Source organism: Anas platyrhynchos, chromosome 1 (genome assembly GCF_047663525.1).
Source record: "Anas platyrhynchos isolate ZD024472 breed Pekin duck chromosome 1, IASCAAS_PekinDuck_T2T, whole genome shotgun sequence".
Classification (NCBI taxonomy): Eukaryota; Metazoa; Chordata; class Aves; order Anseriformes; family Anatidae; genus Anas; species Anas platyrhynchos.
In genome coordinates this window covers 73913030-73933090 of record NC_092587.1, presented here as the reverse complement: position 1 = coordinate 73933090, position 20061 = coordinate 73913030, and the positions used below count along the sequence as shown (strand labels likewise).

At 39.3% G+C, this 20061-nt stretch overlaps 1 protein-coding gene across 10 annotated transcripts in view; it reads left to right on the top strand.

Moving 5' to 3' along the window:
- The window catches only part of MPPED1 (metallophosphoesterase domain containing 1), a 67699-nt gene extending 47923 nt beyond the window's left edge, over positions 1-19776 (top strand). For 8 of the 10 annotated variants that reach the window (XM_072041654.1, XM_072041647.1, XM_072041675.1 and 5 more), the window contains 3 exons: positions 7895-8010; positions 13341-13454; positions 17066-19775. In XM_072041654.1, coding sequence (XP_071897755.1) covers positions 7895-8010; positions 13341-13454; positions 17066-17184 — 349 coding nt within the window. In that variant the 3' untranslated portion in view covers positions 17185-19775. Of the gene's footprint in view, positions 1-7894; positions 8011-9354; positions 10125-13340; positions 13455-17065 lie in introns of those variants that run through there. The other 2 variants (XM_027450073.3, XM_072041683.1) reach the window with 2 other exon arrangements.
- Positions 19777-20061: the final 285 nt, after the last annotated feature.

Genomic DNA, 20061 nt, shown 5'->3' with positions numbered 1-20061 from the left:
AAATTGACATAATTTAACATGAATTAATACGAGGATTTCATCCCTAGTAAAAAAGCAAATTTGAACCAATATTAAAATGGAGGGCTACACCTGTGTGTGTCTCGTATTTCTAATGGTATAATTTACATCAGGTAAGTATATTATTTTTATAGGGCTATCTCAGAATTCCTGGCTAGCTGAATGAACATCTATGTGTTTAAGATGTAGGCATAGAAAGTTACATTGCAGCAGTTGCTTTCCACCACTCTGGTGTGGGGTGAATTTAGGACTGCAGGAAAACATTAATTTGGATTTTAGGATTGCTTGTATGTTGTTCACTTCAGGTAGAAACAGGCCATATGACGTATCAGTATGTGCTGTTTAAAACAAGAAATATCTTCATTTGAAAATGTTAATAATATACTTTATGTGTATATATGCATGTGGTGTATTAATTTAATTGTTTTGGAAGCATTTTCATGCTTGCTTAACTCAAAACGTCTTTGATTTTTCTTTTTTTTTTAAAAAAAAAAAAAGGAAAACAAAGAAAGAACTGGCAGAGAGTTAGTCCATATGGCCTAATTAGTCCTGGTATTTTGAGAAAAGAATGTAAACCTGGTGAGTTACTAAACTGAGAAGTGGCTGCTGTGAGGGCCTTTTTTATCAATTCTCAGTGCACCTGTGCATCCTACGTATTTTATTCATGTTTCATCTAAGAGAGTCCCTCCAGGAGCTTCATTGTTAAAAAAACGAACAACAAAAAAAAACCCACACCCCAAGTGTCTCCCTTTGGAGGGATATTCCGTTTCCTCAGCTGACTTCCTGCGCAGTCTTAAAGTACTGCAGTAAACCCCAACTAGCCAGACGTGCAGAAGAAGAATATGTTTCTTTAGCTGTCTGGTCATCTGATAGTGAAAAATTGTAGAGATGCCATGCACGGATGAGACTTGAATTATTTTTCCATACTGAGTGTTATATTTGTGGCAAGTTTTGCATTTAAAAGGAGATGGTGACTGTACTGTGGATAGAGGCTGTTCAATCCCCTTACTCCCTCTTAAGTCCTTCTTCTCACTGTGACTTAACAGTTACCAGTATTTGAAATATAGTCTGGATAACCTACCTGTACATATATTTTTCATGTTGCGAAAACTGAGGGAACAGACTCTGAGATACCAGGAGCTAAACACATGAGCCCTGCATTAAATCCGTAATACTGAATGTCCATACAGTTCTACATCTGTCCCCTCAGCATTGAATCTCATATCCAATTATTCCGAATGAGCTTTAAAGGTTGTTTGTGAAGTTTATTTTATTATTTAAAAAAAAATCAGATGGGACATTATTATTTGGTTCCCAGCAGAATGAAATAAACTATTTGCATTTGGTGTTGGCATGTTTTAAATTCAGTCTTTCATTATTTTTTCTCCTTACCTGTTATCTTCTGTGTTCTTGTTATGAAGATAAAAATGGATTTCATTTTATTTTTCATTGTTTTATAACAAATTAATGTTTAAAAATGATCAGTTCCTATTAGTCACAGCTCATTCTTTCTTCTTTCCAATCAGTGATGTATGAAATCCTTTACTAAACAAAAGATGCATGGTTTCATATGTAACTCAAATTGCAAAAGAAATAATTACTGACAAAGGGTCACATTCTGATTTATATACTCCTTTCCTTTTGTGAAAACAGTAATTTAATTTGATTCAGAGTTCTGAGAATTACAACCTTGGATGCAAAGCAAGTAAGACAAAACAAACAAACAAAAAACAACAACAACAAAAGAAAAAACAAAACAAAACACAGTAAACTTTCCCATGGAAGAAATGTACTTCTTGTGGCCGGTAGACTGATGGAGGATCCAAATTCAATTTGGTGTTCACTACAGACTCCCTAGGTAACGCTGTGGAAGCCTTTTATTGTCTTAGCTGAAGTTCTTAGCTTAGTTCCTCTCCCTGCCACTTCTGACTTTCACCTGCTGAGCTGTACTTCGTGGCTGTGTGTCCCAGAGGATAATCATCTATGAGATTAACTATAAGGTGCATTTAATTGATTTAAGTATGAGGCCTTGGCTTTCATTAAAACACTTGGCTTCCAATATTACGAATAGGTGAATCTTCAGGGTGTTTTTTTTGTTTTGTTTTGTTTTTGTTTTTGTTTTTGTTTTGCGTAATTTAATCCTTTCTGTACACTGCTGTATGCCACTTCTGTAAATGATGTACCACCCTTGTCTCTCTCACATGGTATCTGGTCATAATATGTCTCCTCACAACTTCTGAAACATGTTCTTCGTTACATCTCAGTTATGCTGTTAATATGCTTTGATGCCAAGGCGATGAACACTTGTTCAAAGCCTACAAACAGCGCCCTACCTTGTTCCTTCGGTCCCTGCCTATTTTGGGCTGTCCTCTTGCAGCAAAGAAAAAAAGATAGAACATTGTTATTTCATACCTACTTTAGATGTAGAAACAACTGATGACACAAAACAAAACAAAACAAAACAAACAACAACAACAACAACAATCAAACAAAAAGGCATACTTTTATGATTCTTTACCTGGAGAGAAAATGAGAAAACCGAGTAAAAAGCTGTAAAAATGCTCAGTGAACTGGAGATAGCTACTTAGAATAGGCTAGAAAGGTACTTAAAGAGATTGGTTGATGACCACCTGAAGGATGTGAACACCAGGCAGACAAGGAAGGTACACGTTATTGTATACCTTTGTTCATTGAACTGTAACTAATAAATGAAGAGCAGGAAAAATTAGATTGATGTGTGTCTCTACAATTGTAGGGAAAGGGAGCAGAAATGAGAGTATTTGTTCCATTCTTTTCCTAGTGAGCTTCTTTACAGTCATAGGCCACTCTCTGCTCATTTTCCTATAGGAGAAAAATGACAATTGTTGTGGAGGAAAGACGGGAACAAGTTGCATGTCTTCATGAACCATTGAAATTTATTTTGTAAGCAGAGGAATTCTAGTGAGAGAATTTGCCTTTCAGCTGCAGAAAAGATTTATGTAGGAAGCTTTACGGAAAAGAGGAGATATAATGATTGTATTCTAGTCGTATATTTTTTGTTCTTCAAGTGCACACAAGATGTTACCCACTGATCCCTTTGATACGCTAATAACTGTTACCACCCATAGCTCCCTGTGGATATTGCACTCTGTAAGGGAGTTATCCCTTGAAGTCAACAAGAGTAATTGCGTGCCTACTGGTGGCAGGATTTGTCTAAAACAACCAGACAACCCAGATGAAGCTGCTGCTGTAAATCTGGCAGTCCTGAAGTTTCTTGGGTAGCTTGCACCGTGTGAGCACTAAGGCAGTGCTGTGGTGGGAATGTTTTTGTAACTGCCCAGTGACTGCCTGTTGGGTTCATTTGTAGCTGATGGCAGAGTACCATGGAGGTTCCTGTGGAGCAGATAAATGTACAGAGAGGAAGAAATCCATTCTTTAAGTTACAATGTTTAAATAAAGCCAAGGTAATGATTTAGACTTCACCCTCTCATTGAGTGTAATAGAAAAAAACATGCACATTGATAGTTTTCCCCAGTCAAGTATCCTTTTTTGGGTCCCCTTGTACGTTTGCTGAGCAGAGTAAGATATATACCAGTGGTCTGAAAATTGAAAACCTTCGATGTTCACATAAATTACAGGTCAAGTCTGTGTAGTGCATCACTGCCCTTTACAGTAAATCATATGTAAAACCAAGTTATGCCCCATTTAAATGACAAAAGAATTCTTGGACTAGACAGTTACTCTTTCCAGGAGTAGCTGAATAAAAGAAGAAAAACTAATAAATAATTAAGGAAGTAATATGTTTGACCACTTTTTTTTTGTATGACTTTTTTTCTGTTATTATTGTAAGAGAAATGCTCCTTTCAAAAACAACTAAAGCACTAATGATGGCTGAGAAAGTCATTCATAGGAGGTTGAACTGGTTTAATTAGAATTTATGAGAAGGTTACTACAAGAGTGCAGAAAGATGTTAAGGGGTTAACCTATAAGAGATTACATTGTAGTCAGTGTTCTGTTAAAGTTTGAATTAATTTTTCCCATGGGTTTTTCACATTCTAATTTTCAACTAAATGAGACATCTGTTTCAGAAAAGGAAAATTTGCTATGGTTGTCATAGCAACTATCATTCTGTAAGAAAATTATTCCAATGGTTACTTTAGAACAGAAAGATAGAAATTCAGTACATAAAGCAACATCCGATTGCTAGCACAAATTCTGATAATTGAGCCCTTTTTGAATGGTGCGTTATTTGACCTGCAAAACTTGTTCATATGTTTTTAACATAAGGTTAATTGTGATGTAAACAAATTCATTTCTGATGTATTTTCCCCCTAGAGTCTTATATGTAGACAATCATTATTCTTATAATAATAGTACTGTTGAATTTCAGAGTAAATGGAGAGATCCACACTGTTCCCTTTAAGAATATAAGATCTAAATCAAAGTACATTTCTATGAGTGCTTCACTTCAGAGGTGAAATACATTCATGATGTATATCTCTAATTGCCAAATAATTTTCTTTTTTTTTTTTTTAATAGCAGATTTTCTCTTTTAGAACATACTGTAGCATTTTCTTCCTAAAATGCAAACTATTAGTGAAACATCTATATCTATATAAACATTACACATTTCCTGAGCAAGCACTAATAAAGAGATCCAGAAATTCTGTGCTTGATATTAAGACTTCAACTTTATTTTCAGGTTTCATCATAAATGGAAATTTTAGACCAAGTTGTATATGCATGACATCCAGATTGCAGACTTGTTAGTGGTTATTAGAGAAGATTTATTTTTTCCTACCCAGAAACTTTTGCGATAAATTTTCTGAAGAAGGGACTTGGGGTTTTATAAAATCCCTGCATGCATATGAAGCTTGTTTTGCTTTGGGGGTGAGGGCACTGAAGTGCATGATTTTTCTTCCCTCTTAAATGTAAAGCACACTACCATCCCCCTCTGAATCCTTCCTGGGACTTCATATTTTTGTCAGAAATGCTCCAACCATTTCTTTCAATCTTGGGATTGTCACAAAAGACAGCATTATGGCAAATCAGGCGAGTTCGAACATTTCCCCTTCACAAAAGAACAGCTCCAGCATGCATAACTTACCAGCCTGCAGCTCAGGCGGGCGCGAGCTACAGGCACAAAGGGAGGCAGAGACAGGGGAAAGTGCTGCAGGTCTTAATAAGCAGATCATGCCTATTCATAAGGGGAAACAGGCTTTTAACAAGTGGAAACATACAGGCTAGGCCTAGGAGAGGCAGGCAGAGGCTCTCACGTTTGCATGTGCAATTCGTGGTCTTTTGGGTTTCAACAGGATTAAACTGACTGCTGATGCAACCTATTCACAATTACATCTCCTTATAAATGCTTCATTGTGTGCTTAAAATAATGGCTTGGTAGGTTTTTGACCTTTTCTTCTTTGGCAAATATTGTTCTTTCCCCTTGGCTTCTTCCAGGGGAGCAGCCTGGCTGCAGCTGGTTCTGCTGTGCCTCGCGTGCCAGCGGGTGGTGGGACAGATCCTGACCTTTTATCTCACTGAGGCCCTGGGGACCATCCTGACCTGGGCAGCGGGTGGGAGCACTGGGCTGCATTCCCTGCGTCTCTCAGTGGCTTTCAACAGCCGAAGCAGGATTTACTGCACTGACGCTTTGTTTGCGTCCTGTTTGCCCTTGTAAATATTTTCTGTCAGTGAGATTTTCCTCCTGGAAAACTTGCTCTGGACCTAAATACTCTTTGCCAAGTAGTTGAGTGTTTTCATGTTGGTGAAGGAAGCTGCTTGGCACACAAGGTTTGTAGTGCGATCCCAAGACAGGGGTGGGGAATCTGGAAAAAGCCTAACCCCTGTATGTTTCTATAAAGCCTGCCACTTCTGTGACATCTGAGCACCTTACAGACTTGTTTGCTTTATTTTCACAGTGTGTGTGTGAGAGAAAAATATTCCTGTCAGTGGTGAGCGGAACATAAAGATCTCTGATCAGACTGGGGTTTGGTCTGTATGACAGAATTACAAACCAAAGTTGTGAGCAGCTGACTGCAAAATAAGCCAGTGAACAGACCATGAGTAATTGCCTCAGCAGTAGGAAAGGGAGAAGTCATGTACCTGCGAGCCAGCTGCTGTTCCTCCTGGGAGGAAAGCCTGGATGATGAACACCTAACCAGATACATGTGGTGTAAAATGTGAAGGCAGAAGCTGGTGAAGGGCTAGGTCTTTTTCTCAGCCAGCTGCCTTGGTCTGAGCCACCTGACTCAAAACAACATTTCTGCTTCATGCTGTTAGCATCTCATCTTCACACAGCTTCACCTCACTCGTCACATCTTCTGGAGGCAGAGATATATTTCTGGTCCCAGCGGCAGATGTGCGAAGCTTCACTTTTTTTTTTTTTTTTCTGGACACCTGGTTATGCAGGGCATTGTGTGATGAGGAGCTAGGAGATGAGCTGTCTCCTAGCTGTGAACACAGAAAGCCTTCAGACACCTCTCTAGAAAGCTTGAGGCTTTTGTCGTCTCTAGAAAAAGGAAACATTTGCAAAGCCCCCTTCTCTTTTTCCCTTTACCAGAATTTTCTTCTCCCGGGTAAGCCACATCCCTTTATATTTTCACAAGCTCTGTATTTTTAAGCTGTTTTCAGGAGACGTGCTTTGCAGCATTCTAAAAGGAAAAGTAGAAAATATATCATCATGAATATTGCAGATGTGCTAATTTTTGAAACATTAGTCAAGAATCAGTAATGGAACAAGATGATTAATAGCTTTATGGGTATTTTCTTTTGTCTTTGCCATACATGATGTAATGATGTTACTATGTTAATGTTGTTATTTTTGCCTTTGCCATACATGATGTTCAGAGAATTTGTTTAAAAGATTTCTTTCTGTCTTTTGATGCAGTGAGGGAGTGTAAATCTTTCTTTAACAAAGTAACATCTCAAAGGGAAGTCTGGTTGATGTGTATGTATTTATAAACACTAAGGCTGCAATTATCATAAACCTTATTAAATCACAGCAGCCTGTTTGTTGTTCCTCAAGTATGGACATGCCCAGAACAAGTCAGTCAAAAAAATTATTAAAAAATTCCAACCTAAAACTAACCTTTCAATTTTATGGCTGAGAATTAGAGCATAGTCAGCAAAACATAATTTACCACTGTGATATAATTGCTGTGAAACACATTCTTTTAATCAACAGGATAGCAAGATACGGATAAATTGTGTTCTGATTGGCAGTGTTACAATCCCACTGCTCCACAATGACCCAGTCTATAAGTATGTTTTTAAAAATATAAATGCCCATCTGATAAGAAATCCTGAATATGTAAAGTCTTATTTAAAAGCAACTCAACACACCAGAGAACAGAAGAAAATTATATGTAGGAAAAGAAGAAGCGTTCTTTTTTTTCTGATGAGATGCTTCCCACTGGAGAAACAAACCAGCATAGGTGATGTCTCCAGCTTTTGAGTGGGCTCTGTAGCTGTGCCAGGGTCTGCCCTTGCCCAAATGACAGTAGGCTATGGGCCAAACACAATGTGAGGCAATGTGGAACACATATCCACACCTGGCTATCTGTGGCAGGTGTTCTAGATACCACAGGAGTCCAGCATGCTAATTCAAGTAGACGTCTTGGTACCTAGGTCTTGTGAGAGTTACTATTCACCTGGTTAGAGTAACTGTATGAATATTTTGTTCTGTGCTGCCTACTGAAACTCATAGGGAGACTGCACTGATTTTCCACAGTAGTTAAGTAACACTGGTTTTATGGAAAGAGGGTTTTACTGTGCACAGAAAGAAGAAAATGAATGCTATTTGTGTCTTCAAATTCCAGGCTACTAGGAAGTCAATATTTTAGTTAGATAACCAATACATGGAAGTAGCACTGAAGACATTCTCCTCCTCTCTTGGCAGGCAACCTTGGTTTTATGGCTGGGGCTTTAATCTTCCACGAGGCCAAGCGCTATTAGAGAAATGGAACCTTATTCCAGATGGGATAGATATTCTTATAACACATGGACCACCTCTCGGTAAGAAAATATTAGTGCTGTTAGCTGTGTATTTCAGATGTTTATACAGTAACTGATGGCTGTCCTTAGACAAAGAGTGGAAACCTTAGTTGTAAAAGTCAGAAATAACAACCCTACTGTTTTCAGCAGCACCAGGGCTTTGGCTTGGGTTTATGTTTCATGATTACTTACAATCAGTGGTGGGAAGTTAAATAACAGGTACAAAACTGAAGTCCTCATAAATAAAGTCTTAATAAGTTTTATAAATTAACAAGGTCCAGTTTGCCCATGTGTCCTCCCGCTCTGACAGTGGTGAAATCAGTAGACTTGAAAAAGGGAGCCTGCTTGGAGAGAAATACAGGATTAGTTTGTAGTACAGTCTTTCTCCCTCACTTGCACTAATGTCCCCCTCCAACCCAAAGTTGTATTTTCATGCTGACTTGATGAATTTCCTGTTTCACAAACCCAAATTCTGCACTAGTTGGCCCGCTCTTTGGACAGCATGGGTGAATTACTAATTTTTAACACAATCCAGCAACAGACCAGCAATAAACAGTTTTCCATTTGTATTTTACAAGGAATAATAATATAGCTCCTCATCTCCTTTGAAGAAATCCCTGTAGCTAGGGCTTGAAAATCTGGGGACTGAAGGTAGAGAGCAAGTTCTCAGCACCCAGTTTCAGGCACCGGGCTAATTTTGCCGTCTGGTTAAACCTGTATTGCTGTTGTTATTATTATTTATTATTATTATTTATTTAGTTTGAGCCATCCTCCAAGGATTTTGTTTTTTTGAAGATCCCATTTCTTTGTCTTATTGATTCATTAATAGACGGCTTCAGCACAGAACACTTTGCCTGAGGGCATCAGCTGTTGGCATCCCTGACATCCATGGTAACAAATACATTATGCTTCAAAAGAAATTAGCACTCTACCTAACTTACAGAACCTCTTTATTGTGTATCTCTGTCCACAGACATTTTGAGAAACAGGATCCTCCTTGACCCTGGGAGCCAATTATTTTCACCAGGAAGCTGATTCTTTTTGTTCTGATCTTGGACAGCATCACTAGAGCTGTTCCTAATGATCATAAAAAGCAATCAGTGTTCTTACAAATTCCTCTTACATTCCAGAATGGGTGCCTAAATTCTGTCGATCATCCATTTTCTCTGCTCCTTTTTTATTCATTCACTTCCAGACTGCATGCATACCCCTAAACTAATTAATGCTTCATTATTAGATAGTTTTAAAATTGCCTGCATGATTTAGATGCAGAAGCACCATTAAGAGTTAATGGACTTTGTGCTTCTTAGTCCCTTAAATGTGTAAAGAAAATCTGAACCACAAGTAATTTTTTTTCTGTTTTAGAGGAGTGCTTTGGGATGAAACTGCGGCAAGGAAACAGAGGTTCACACAGGATAAGGAAACAAAAATTAAACAGCTGTTATTGACCATTTTATTTTAACCTGTTTGTTATTAATAAATATATAGCATATTTTTGTAGTTTATAAAATGCAATATTCATGATCCCATGATTAGCGCTAATGCTCATTTCTAAATCAGCATATTTTTTATTAATTTTATGTATAGTGTAACTTGTAAAGTCCTTTCCTTGACTCCTAAAGGTCTGCATTTATGATTCTTTTATTTCTCTTCAAAAAGTTCACTTTTCTTTATTTGTTTTTAATTTAATTTCACCCTTAAGTCTTCATTTCTAGCTGTCTGCTTGATTGTCTGTTACAAAGATTTATACTTTCCTGACAGCTGCATAAACCTGTTTCATCTAACCAAACATTACAAAAACACAAAGATGAACTCTATTTGTTAGCTAGGTGTAATCAATTATTCTTAGTTTGTGTAGTCAGGTGTACATAATAAGCTGCTAACATACGGGAAAGCTTCAGAAGGCTGATAATGCATGTAAACAAAAACATGTTCAACATAAATAATGTTTAATTTAAGGGAGAGGTTAATTTTATGGATTTTTGTTTGTGACGTTTTTGAAGTGGAAATACTTTTGCCTTTATGTTCACCACAGACATTTTGACAATTAACTGTTTCAAATCGTTAATGTAACAAAACCTAAAGTTACAACAATTGCTTTGGAAAAAAAAATAATAAAAAAAAAAAAACACGAACTGGATTCCAGAGGAACTGCTGGCTTCACTGTGGCATCTTAAATAGTTGTTATTTCCCACATTGAATTTTGAATTGCATTGGATACCAGGAATGACAGGTAGAACTGATTAACAGAACTCAGCATTGACCTGCTGTCTGTAACTCAGACAGCTTTCTCTTTGTGCATCACCCCATCCGGAGCCAACAGTGTCTTGAGAGGCATCTGAATGAATTAGGAATCTACATCCATTACTTCCTCTTTTTGACACCTAGGATACAACTATGATAGTAGAGCAAACTTCTACCATTTTTATAAAAACCCATACTATAATGAGCCCAGTTTTCAGGCACTGGCATCTAAAGAGTTATTTCTCAATGTATGAACCTACTTTGAAACTCTAATAAACCTGAGAGCATTTCCAAGAGCTTGAATACCACGCTTTTGGTCTTTTAAGCCAGTTGGTTAGCTGCTACTTAGCCATGCTTGAGTGAATCTGAAAAGTAAACACATGAAAAGTAGGTACAGACTCTGTACCTCTCTGGCTGACTACAGTTTTTTCAAATGTACAATATATTCTAGCAACAATCATTGCAGCGATCTAAGTCAGGGATGCACAGCTATGACAGGCACAGTGAGAGTACCAGAACACACAGAATCCTAGAATCCTAGAATCATTAAGGTTGGAAAAGACCTCCAAGATCATCTGGTCCAACCATCCTCCTACTACCAATGTCACCCACTAAACCTTGTCCCTAAGCACCACATCCAACCTTTCCTTGAACACCCCCAGGGATAGTGACTCCACCTCTTCCCTAGGCAACCCATGCCAGTGCCTGACTACTCCTTCTGAGAAGAAATGTCCCCTCATTTCTAACGTAAAACTCCCCTGGCATAATTTGAAGCCATTCCCTCTAGTCCTATTGCTAGTTTCCTGTGAGAAGAGGCTGACCCCCCGCACCCCACACCTTCCTTTCAGGCAGCTGTAGAGAGCAATAAGGTCTCCCCTGAGCCTCCTCTTCTCCAGACTAAACAACCCCAGTTCCCTCAGCCACTCCTCACAGGACTTGTGTTCCAGGCCCTTCACCAGCTTCATAGCCCTTCTCTGGACATGCCCCAAGACCTTGATGTCCTTCTTGTACTGAGGGACCCCAAACTGAGCACAGTACTTGAGGTGTGACCTCACCAGAGCAGAGTACAGGGGGGCAATCACCTCCCTGGTCCTCCTGGCTACACTATTCCTGATACAAGACAGGATGCCGTTGGCCTTCTTGGCCATCTGAGCAAACTGCCAGCTCATGTTCAGGTGAGCATCGACCAACACCCCCAGATCCTTTTCCTCTGCACAGCTTTTGATCTACTCTGCCGCAAGCCTGTAGCGCTGCATGGGGTTGTTGTGGCTGAAGTGCAGGACCTGGCACTTAGCCATGTTGAACCTCATCCCATCTGCCTCTGCCCATCAATCCAACCTGTCCAGGTCTTTCTGCAGGGTGTTCCTACCTTCGGCAGATTGACACTTACCCCCAGCTTGGTGTTGTCTTCAAACTTACTGCGGGTGCACTCAATTCCCTCATCCAAATCATCAGTAAAGATATTGAAGAGGATGGGCCCCAACACCAACCCCTGGGAAACACCACTGGTGGCCGAGCACTAGCTAGATTTCACTCTGTTCAGCACCACCCTTTGGGCCCAGCCATCCAGCCAGTTTTTAACCCAGCAAAGAGTGTACCTGTCTAAGTCATGGGCTGCCAGCTTCTCCAGGAGATTACCATGGGAGACCATGTCAAAGGTCTTGCTGAAATCTGGGTAGATTACATGAACAGCATTTACCTCATCCACCATGTGGGTCACCTGGTCGTAGAAGGAGACGAAGTTGGTCAGGCAGGACTTGCCTTTCAAGAACCCATTCTGGCTGTGTCTGATCCCCCAGTAGTCCCGCATACAGTGCGTGATGCATTCAAGATGACCTGTTCCGTCACCTTTCCTGGCACCAAGGTCAGGCTGACAGGCCTGTAGCTCCCTGGTTCCTCCTTACAACCCTTCTTATAGATGAGCATCACATTAGCAAGTCTCCAGTCATCCGGGACCTCTCAGATGACCAAGACCACTGATAGATGATGGAAAGCAGCCCAGCAATTGCATCCACCAGCTCCGGTCTGGCCCCATGGACTCGTGACTGTCCAGGTGGAGCAGTAGGTCTCTTAACAGTTTCCACATGAACTGGAAACAAGTTCAGGGAGATGCCCCTAAACAAGGGGGTTTCTTCTGCTCCTTATCTCAGACTTCCAGGTCAGGAGGCTGAGTACTCTGAGGATAAGTAGTCTAGCTAGTTACAAAACAGAATAATTGTATCTTTTACGTTTCCAAATTTGAGCCTGATGAAAATGGCAGAACAATATAAAGGAAACAAGATCGGTTAATCCAAAGCATCTCATACAACATCCTTCTTATACTACTGTGAAGAAAACACCACACTTCAGTTGGCAGTAAGCATCCCCCTGCTGCATGCTTTTGGTCTCAGAAGCAAGTTGGTGTGCATTTCTGTCTATATTCATAAAAAGTGTATTTTTGTATGGATCTATGGGAGTAAATATAGCACTTAAAGCATATCTGCTGCAAAAGGGCTGAGTTTCTCTGGCTGTTTGAAGCCCTTAAGCCAGGTCTACTCGAGGATACTGTTTTTAAATACACTCTGGGTTCCTCACCTCGGTTCCACTAATGTAAGATTCGATGTGATAAAAATACAGTTTTGTCATTAGCCACACAAATTCCATTACATCAATTAAAGTGTTCAGTATTAATAACTACATCCCAGGGCTAGATTTAAACAGCTAAGTGTTGAATTAGATGCTTAATTTCAGAGACTTGCTTTGGAGACTTGCTCTTATTAAAGAGCCTCCATCTCTTAAAGGAAGAAGAATGAATAAATCATTGACTCTTCCTGCTAACAGTAGTGCAAAAATGCTTAAAATGCAGTGATTTTTTCACTTGAAAAATTATTGGCAAGAGTTACCATAGTTCTGTTTCTTCAGATGGGCTTTTAAGTTTTTCTTCAATTATTTTTCCTTGTTTCCTCTTCTACTTACCAAGGCAAACACGATTTTTTTCCATGCCTGTTTTTCTATGACTGCTTATGAGAAGTTATGTGACATTAAATCTCAGAAATATTTTTGAATGTTACAGCAGTACAGCTTTGCAGATAACGTCTTCTTTTAAAGCTTTCCTTTCTTTTCCAAAGGTTTCCTAGACTGGGTACCTAAGAAAATGCAACGGGTAGGATGTGTTGAGCTGCTGAACACAGTCCAGAGACGGGTACAGCCAAGGCTTCATGTTTTTGGACACATCCATGAAGGTTAGAAAACATTTCTTTCTGTATATATACTTAAAAACCACAACCACAGAAGCTGTCTGCTTTAACCAGTATTTTTAAAATTGAATGTTTGAACTGAAGCACTTCTGGAATTCGGATACTTATTTAGCTGCATATATACAGATGAAATTGGCTGATACTTGCCTTTCAATATTTGTATTTTAGCTTCTCTTTTAGTTTCTACATCTATAAAGTAGGGTGATGCTTCCATCACAGTGAGGATTACTGTAAATTTTAAAATAACACGAGTCCAGTAGTTGCAGAAAGGGACTAAATATTAGTATTGATGGATTGTATTTTCCCCTGCTGAATCTCTTTGATTTAGGATAATTCTTGTAAGCTCTTTGTGTCTCAGTTTCTCTTTTTGTGTGTTTGTTTGTTTGTTTTGTGTTTCTTTCTTTTTCCTAATGGGTGAGAGTGATTTGGGGGGTGCTTCTGGGGCTTAATTTTTAAGATCGGACAATAAAGGTTGTCTCTCCTTGTCAATGCCTATGTAAAATCAAGAGGGAAGTCACTTCCAACATGTGTAGAAGTGCAAGATGCTTATCCATGTATTTATTTGCTTTGTCAGGGGAAACATTTTGTAGCCAGACAAAACAAGGCAGTACTCTTGACTGTTTGAGTTTTAATTGGAAAAAATGAGTCCCCTTCACGTAATTCAGTAAATGGTGACAAATGTGATCTACTGAAGTCAGGGACTGTAGGAGTTCATCTCCAGGCAAAGGGAAAGGTAGACACTGTCACACAGAGATGTCTCTCCCATATGCATTCCATGGCAGCAAGACTTCAAGCATGCCCCCACCAAGAGAAAACACTGGGCTCTGCAGAAATGTACCCATCAGCATGTAAGCATGTATTATCAGCCGCTTAGTTCTTGGCAATGTTAACTTACTGGCAGGAAGAGGTGCTCTACAACTGCCAGCTTTCTGCTTCTGGGACTGCTCCAGACTTTGATGTAGGATATCTGTGGGTTCTCAGCAGTGTAGAAATGAACAAATGGAAAAAATGGAGTAGCTGGCACTCATATACTTCTGTTTCTATGAAGAACCATCACCCTTCCTAAAAAAATCCCACTCTGACTTGCTGCTTGGTGTTTTCACACTGCTAAGTTAAGGGTGACATTGGTTAGAAGTGTGCTGCTGTAAAATCAGTGAAGACATTCATATCTTTATTTCAGAGGGTAGGGATGAAGTCCATTCTCGTTGTGTATCTCATCTGTGGTGACTTATTAATGTGTAGGTAATGTCCAAAGTGCTGTTAAAAGCACGGAGTAAACAAACAGCGCATAGGCAGTACTTTTTCCTAACATTTTTGTGTTACAACAGACTTTGAGAATTTGTACAAGAGAGCTGGTGAATACAGTTCAAACTCATTGTCTTTTTAGAAATTGTAGGCCAAGTGAGTTGCAGGGGATGTAAGCAAACAGTTAGTGAGCCATGAAGCTTCAGGCAGGTAAACAAAATCACATCTGCTAAGACCAAGCCCAGCTTTGGCTCCCAAGGGAAAAGAATGGCACCTCCACGGAATGGTAAATCAAGTGAATTAATACAGTTGGCACCAAAGGTATCAGAACACAGAAACAAGGTACTCTTCTTGTAAACTATCATAATTTAGAGAAAACAAATGGGGAGCTGCATAGCCTATTCTGCGGTGGGATGCTAAATCTCTGCAGAGGAGAATTCCCATTGCAGACAGGCTGTGCAAACAAAGCTGTTCTTTGTAGAGAGAGAATGCATGATTTGAACAGATGAGTTCCTCCCCTGACTGAGTATAGCTACATGTGCAGCAGTCATTTACTGAACATCCATGAGGATGAGATGCTTAGATGAGATGTTTCTTCCCTATTCTCCCTCTGCACTTCTGCATCTGCCAAAAAATACCTCTACACATGGCCTTTCAACCTTGGTGGTGACAAGCAGCATGGCAGGGATTCCAGCTAAAATACTGCTGTGCCAATTTCAGCCAGTGCTTGGCAGTATGGGAAGAGTGAAAACTGTAGCATGATGAATCTTTCAGCAAAAAGAATGCATTAGCAAGCTGATTTTGTTCTCTGCAAACATGTAGCTGAGGAGACAGTCCCAGCAGCAAAGCGGGCTGTCCTCGATGCAGTTTGTGTTTTACATAGAACAATTGTTCTGTGGCAAACAGCACATGATTTAAAGAAATGAATGTGACAGGAACCTGACAGAGTTCTCTTCCCTCCCTACTTCCTAACTATAGTGTGTTTTTTCTATGGGGAGTCCAAGAGACCCTGCATTATTCAGGGTATTTTAAGGAATGAAAAATAAAGCTATTTGGCTGCTGGTTTCTTGTTCATAAATTCTGCAAGTAACAATGCTTCTGTAAGACATTAAATTACACTTGGAAAACCTGGGATCCTAGGTACCTAGGATATGAATAGCTTTAACTCAGCATAGCAATGAATATGTTTCTCTGTTAACTACATTAATGATAAGACTGAATTGTAGTACAAAAGCTTTCCACCAGGTGATTTCTCCAAAATCATGTATGTATTTCAGATTGTGACTGCATTTCTTCATATTCAGCATAATACTTGCATTTATTTCAATTTGAGTGACCAACATTAAGCTTTTTGTTTTAGTGTAATCAAGCTCATGTTTTTTTCCTAGTCATTCATGAAAAGATTTTGACAGTGGAGAGTGTGTCTAATTTTTCATAACACCATGGCAGTTAAAGGGCTTTTTCTTCACTTTTTCAAACATCATTTCACTGTATTTCTACAAAACTTAGAACTGGAAGTTTGATTTCCTGCAGATTTAGCTCTGGAATTGTTTGGCTTGGGTGCCTACCCACACATGAGATGTAGTTAATGACTTCCCCCACTAGTAAGACATTCAGGAGGTGTTTTCTCCCATGTAAAAGTTACAGTATCTTAGGATGTGAATGCACCTTGTCCATCAGAGAATGCATGACTAAAGTCTTTTTTCTCTGCCTGGGCAGGCATTTTAGAGTCTTTCCGTCAAGTCTGGCTGAAATTAGTTAGCAAGTTCAAACACATGGGAAGTGGTTCCTTCAAATCCCAACCTGGTGCACATGCACACATCCTCCCCTTAGTCATGTCATCTTTTTTCTTCATTGGTTTCTTAAAAGATGTACAACATAGCACAGAGAAAAAAGGTGGAAAAAAGAAAATAGCTCAAACACTGGTGCATTGATGACTGCAAATCTAAATGACATACAGACATTTTTTTAGTGTTGAAATTTTCTAAGCTCTCTCTTCACATCTCTTCCAAAAATGAGAAGGGTTTAAGAAAAAAGTTTTGCAAAGAAGAATATTAGTGTTTCTAAGGAGGTCTGGGGAGCAGGCTGCCAGAGATTGTAGCCACTAACCAGTGAAGGTCAATTTTGATTTTATATGATTTAAAAGATAGCAGAATATTTTACTGTGGGAAAAAGATGGTATTCATCCTGGAGACCTTCACATTTTGCATTAAGAAGAATTTTAAATGTATTCCAAGGAATATATGTGACACTCGTTGTTATACGATAAAGGTAATGGTAAAGGTAAATAATAAAAAGCAATTAATAAAGAGTGAATAATAATAGTAACCAGAGCTTTTCTTTCTTCATAGGTTATGGTGTCATGGCTGATGGAACTACTACCTATGTGAATGCATCTGTGTGCACTGTGAATTACCAGCCACTAAATCCACCTATAGTTATTGACTTACCTACTCCAAGGAACACATGATTATAATAAAGGATTTAATGTTGTGCCCAACACATTAGCAACTTTATATTGCTGGCTGAGAATCCCAATAAGGAACTATTCAACAAAGCAAAAACCTTCTTTTTTTCCTGCTATCTCTTCACAGATAAATTCAAGTGACAGAAATGGAAGATGAACACAGGCATTTTGGTGCCAGAAACAGATTAAAGACATATCGCCATTAAAATATTTGTGAACACAGCAAAGTGAATGCATTCCACATATATATACATATATATCTCTTTCAAGTAGGGACTTTTGTATATACCATACATTATATTGGACTTACTAAAAGAACAATGTCTTTCAAGGGAGTGTTTCCTGAAGAAAGTTTGAAGTTTAACATAAGTGTTTAGACTAGGATTTCCTCATTTCAGAAGTTTCCCAGTGAGCTCTTGATAACGAATGTGATGGTAAAGATGTTTTCCCTTAGTTAACATGGCATGTACAAAAGATAGTACATGAATGACCAGTCATAGGAGGAAAGCTCTTATTTCAGGTCCTCCAGGTCTTGATTCTTTGCATCTATTCAAAACCAATGCAGCAGAGGCCCTACCTAATTCACTGTACTAAAATGAAGTTCGACTACATGTGGCATTACAGATGGTAAGGGAAATGGTGCATATTGCTGGCATGCTGTAAACAGCTCAAAATTCAAGAAGGGAGACTGTGTTAAGTGCAGTATAAACTCAGGAATTTGTAACCTGGCCTCACCTGTGGGGAAAAAAAAAAGTGTAACTTTTTTCATATGCTAAGGCGATATGTGATTGTATGTAAAAAGCAAAAGCAAAAGCAAAAACAAAAACAAAAAAAAAAATGATGTTCAGTAGTGATATTCTAAATAAAACCCACTGGGACTGTTTAAAACCTGTTAACCTGTTACTGGGACATGCAACCAATGATGAGATTGCTGGTTTGAATTTGGCCCATGTCAGCTGTGATTAAATGTCATTGTGTTCAGTTTGTCCTTTGGGAAACTGTGTGGACTTAGAGGGGGGGTGTCATCCCAAAGTGGAGTTTGCGCATTCATTTTCAGACAGCTATGTAGTAGCATAAATGCAATGAGTGACGAGTACTTGCCAATGGGTACAGAGCAAGAGTCACCTCACAAAACTTATCGTTCCCATGTGCCAACTCAGAGACACTGCTGAGACAGGCCCGAGACAAAACCATTAACCCAGTTGAAATCCATCTGTTGTGTTGGGTGTTGGTATACCCATGCGAAGCAGGAGATGTGGGAGCTGCTGGGGATGGCTAACACTAGTCCTGCCCCTGCAGCTTTCCTGCAGGTTAACAGAGGTGCTGAATCTGCTGGGATTTCAGTCCAGTCCTAGGCAGAAGCTCAAGAATTGACTAAAACCCACAAAAATATGTGCTTCAAATGTGTGCTGCAACACATTTCTGCCTTGAACTAACAACCATCTCCATGCTCAAAGAGGAACCTTTTTGCCTTGATGGAGATAATGTAACTGGTGTAACCTGAACATGGACATTCTGAATTTGGTGCTGACTGCATCTATATATTAATTTTGTTTCCACACATGAGGCAAATCATTGCACTATCAATACAGGGTTGTTTGCAGGTCTGTAGATAGCCCATACCTGCACACACAGTGGTTAGATGTATGGGTTACTTTTTGCCTGATGTATGGTTATAAATGTGACCTTTGCAGCTGCATGTACATGATATACATACACAAACTTAAATACCTGTTCTACAACCCCAGACTTGCAGCCTCAACTCTTAAGCAAGATAGGCAGAAACACCACATTTTGCTGGCTTACCGCATGCGGCTGCTCTTCTGACTGATGCTGGAAGCTGTGAAATTTGAACCCAGGTACTGACCCACTGACACCAGAAAACATAGCAAGACACAGATTTTTCATTTCTTGGAGCTGTTGAGTGACTTGGATTTTCTTTTTGACTAATTTGCTGCTTTTTCCTGAAACAAAAGCAAACTGATAACCAGCAATATCCTGCAACTGTTTTGGATGAGCATGGTTTGTAGCACAAGAACAGTCTACAATGATTCAGCTGGGTCTACTTTTTGTATAATCCATTGGTGTAGAAATTGCAAGATCAGCTCCTAAATCAGCAAGGACTGAAATTTTTAGTTTAATGTGAACTCCCAGCATCATTGGGAAGATGAAGAATAGCTTGCAGTTAGAATAAAAGTGTCTTACCTAGTCACAACGCAAGCGTTTTGAAACATATGTGTTTCAAAATTGGCTGTATGTTAAAGTCTGAAATGTTTACATTCACTCATGGCACTTACACTAAAATGTTAAAAGTGGGGGAAAGAGATCCTTTTATTAGCCTCAGCAAAATTTCTGTTGACCATAAACTATTCTCTTAAAAATAATTTTGCCTAAGGTATCTTCAAAATACTGTGTATTTTTATGTGAAAAGGATATGAAAGCAGCTGTTACTTCAAAATGTCATTTAAAGTACTCGAGGTATGAAAGCTTAAAGGTTATTTAATCATTTTGGCATAACTTGATTGTTGTTGTAATTTTTGGTCAAGCATGTTAGACAAATAAAGTCTTAAAAGAAACAACATAAGGCCTCTTTATATCCACCTCATACTTTCAGCCCTGGTAATGGAGAATCTCTTCTCCAGGTGTGGGGTATTAAAGTTGGGGTGTTGAGGTAGGGGTATTAAAGCTGTCATCAGCAAGGGCTGTGGTTTAGTGAGAGGCAGCTGGCACAGGGGATGCGGTGTCCCGCAGGTGGCATGGCAATGCTTACTGTGGAAGTGACTGACAAGTCATGGGTCCTTGTCCTGCACGATTCACCAGCCTGGGGCTTCCTCACCTCCCTCAAAAGCTGCAGAGCAAACTGTATGGAGGGGATTGCTG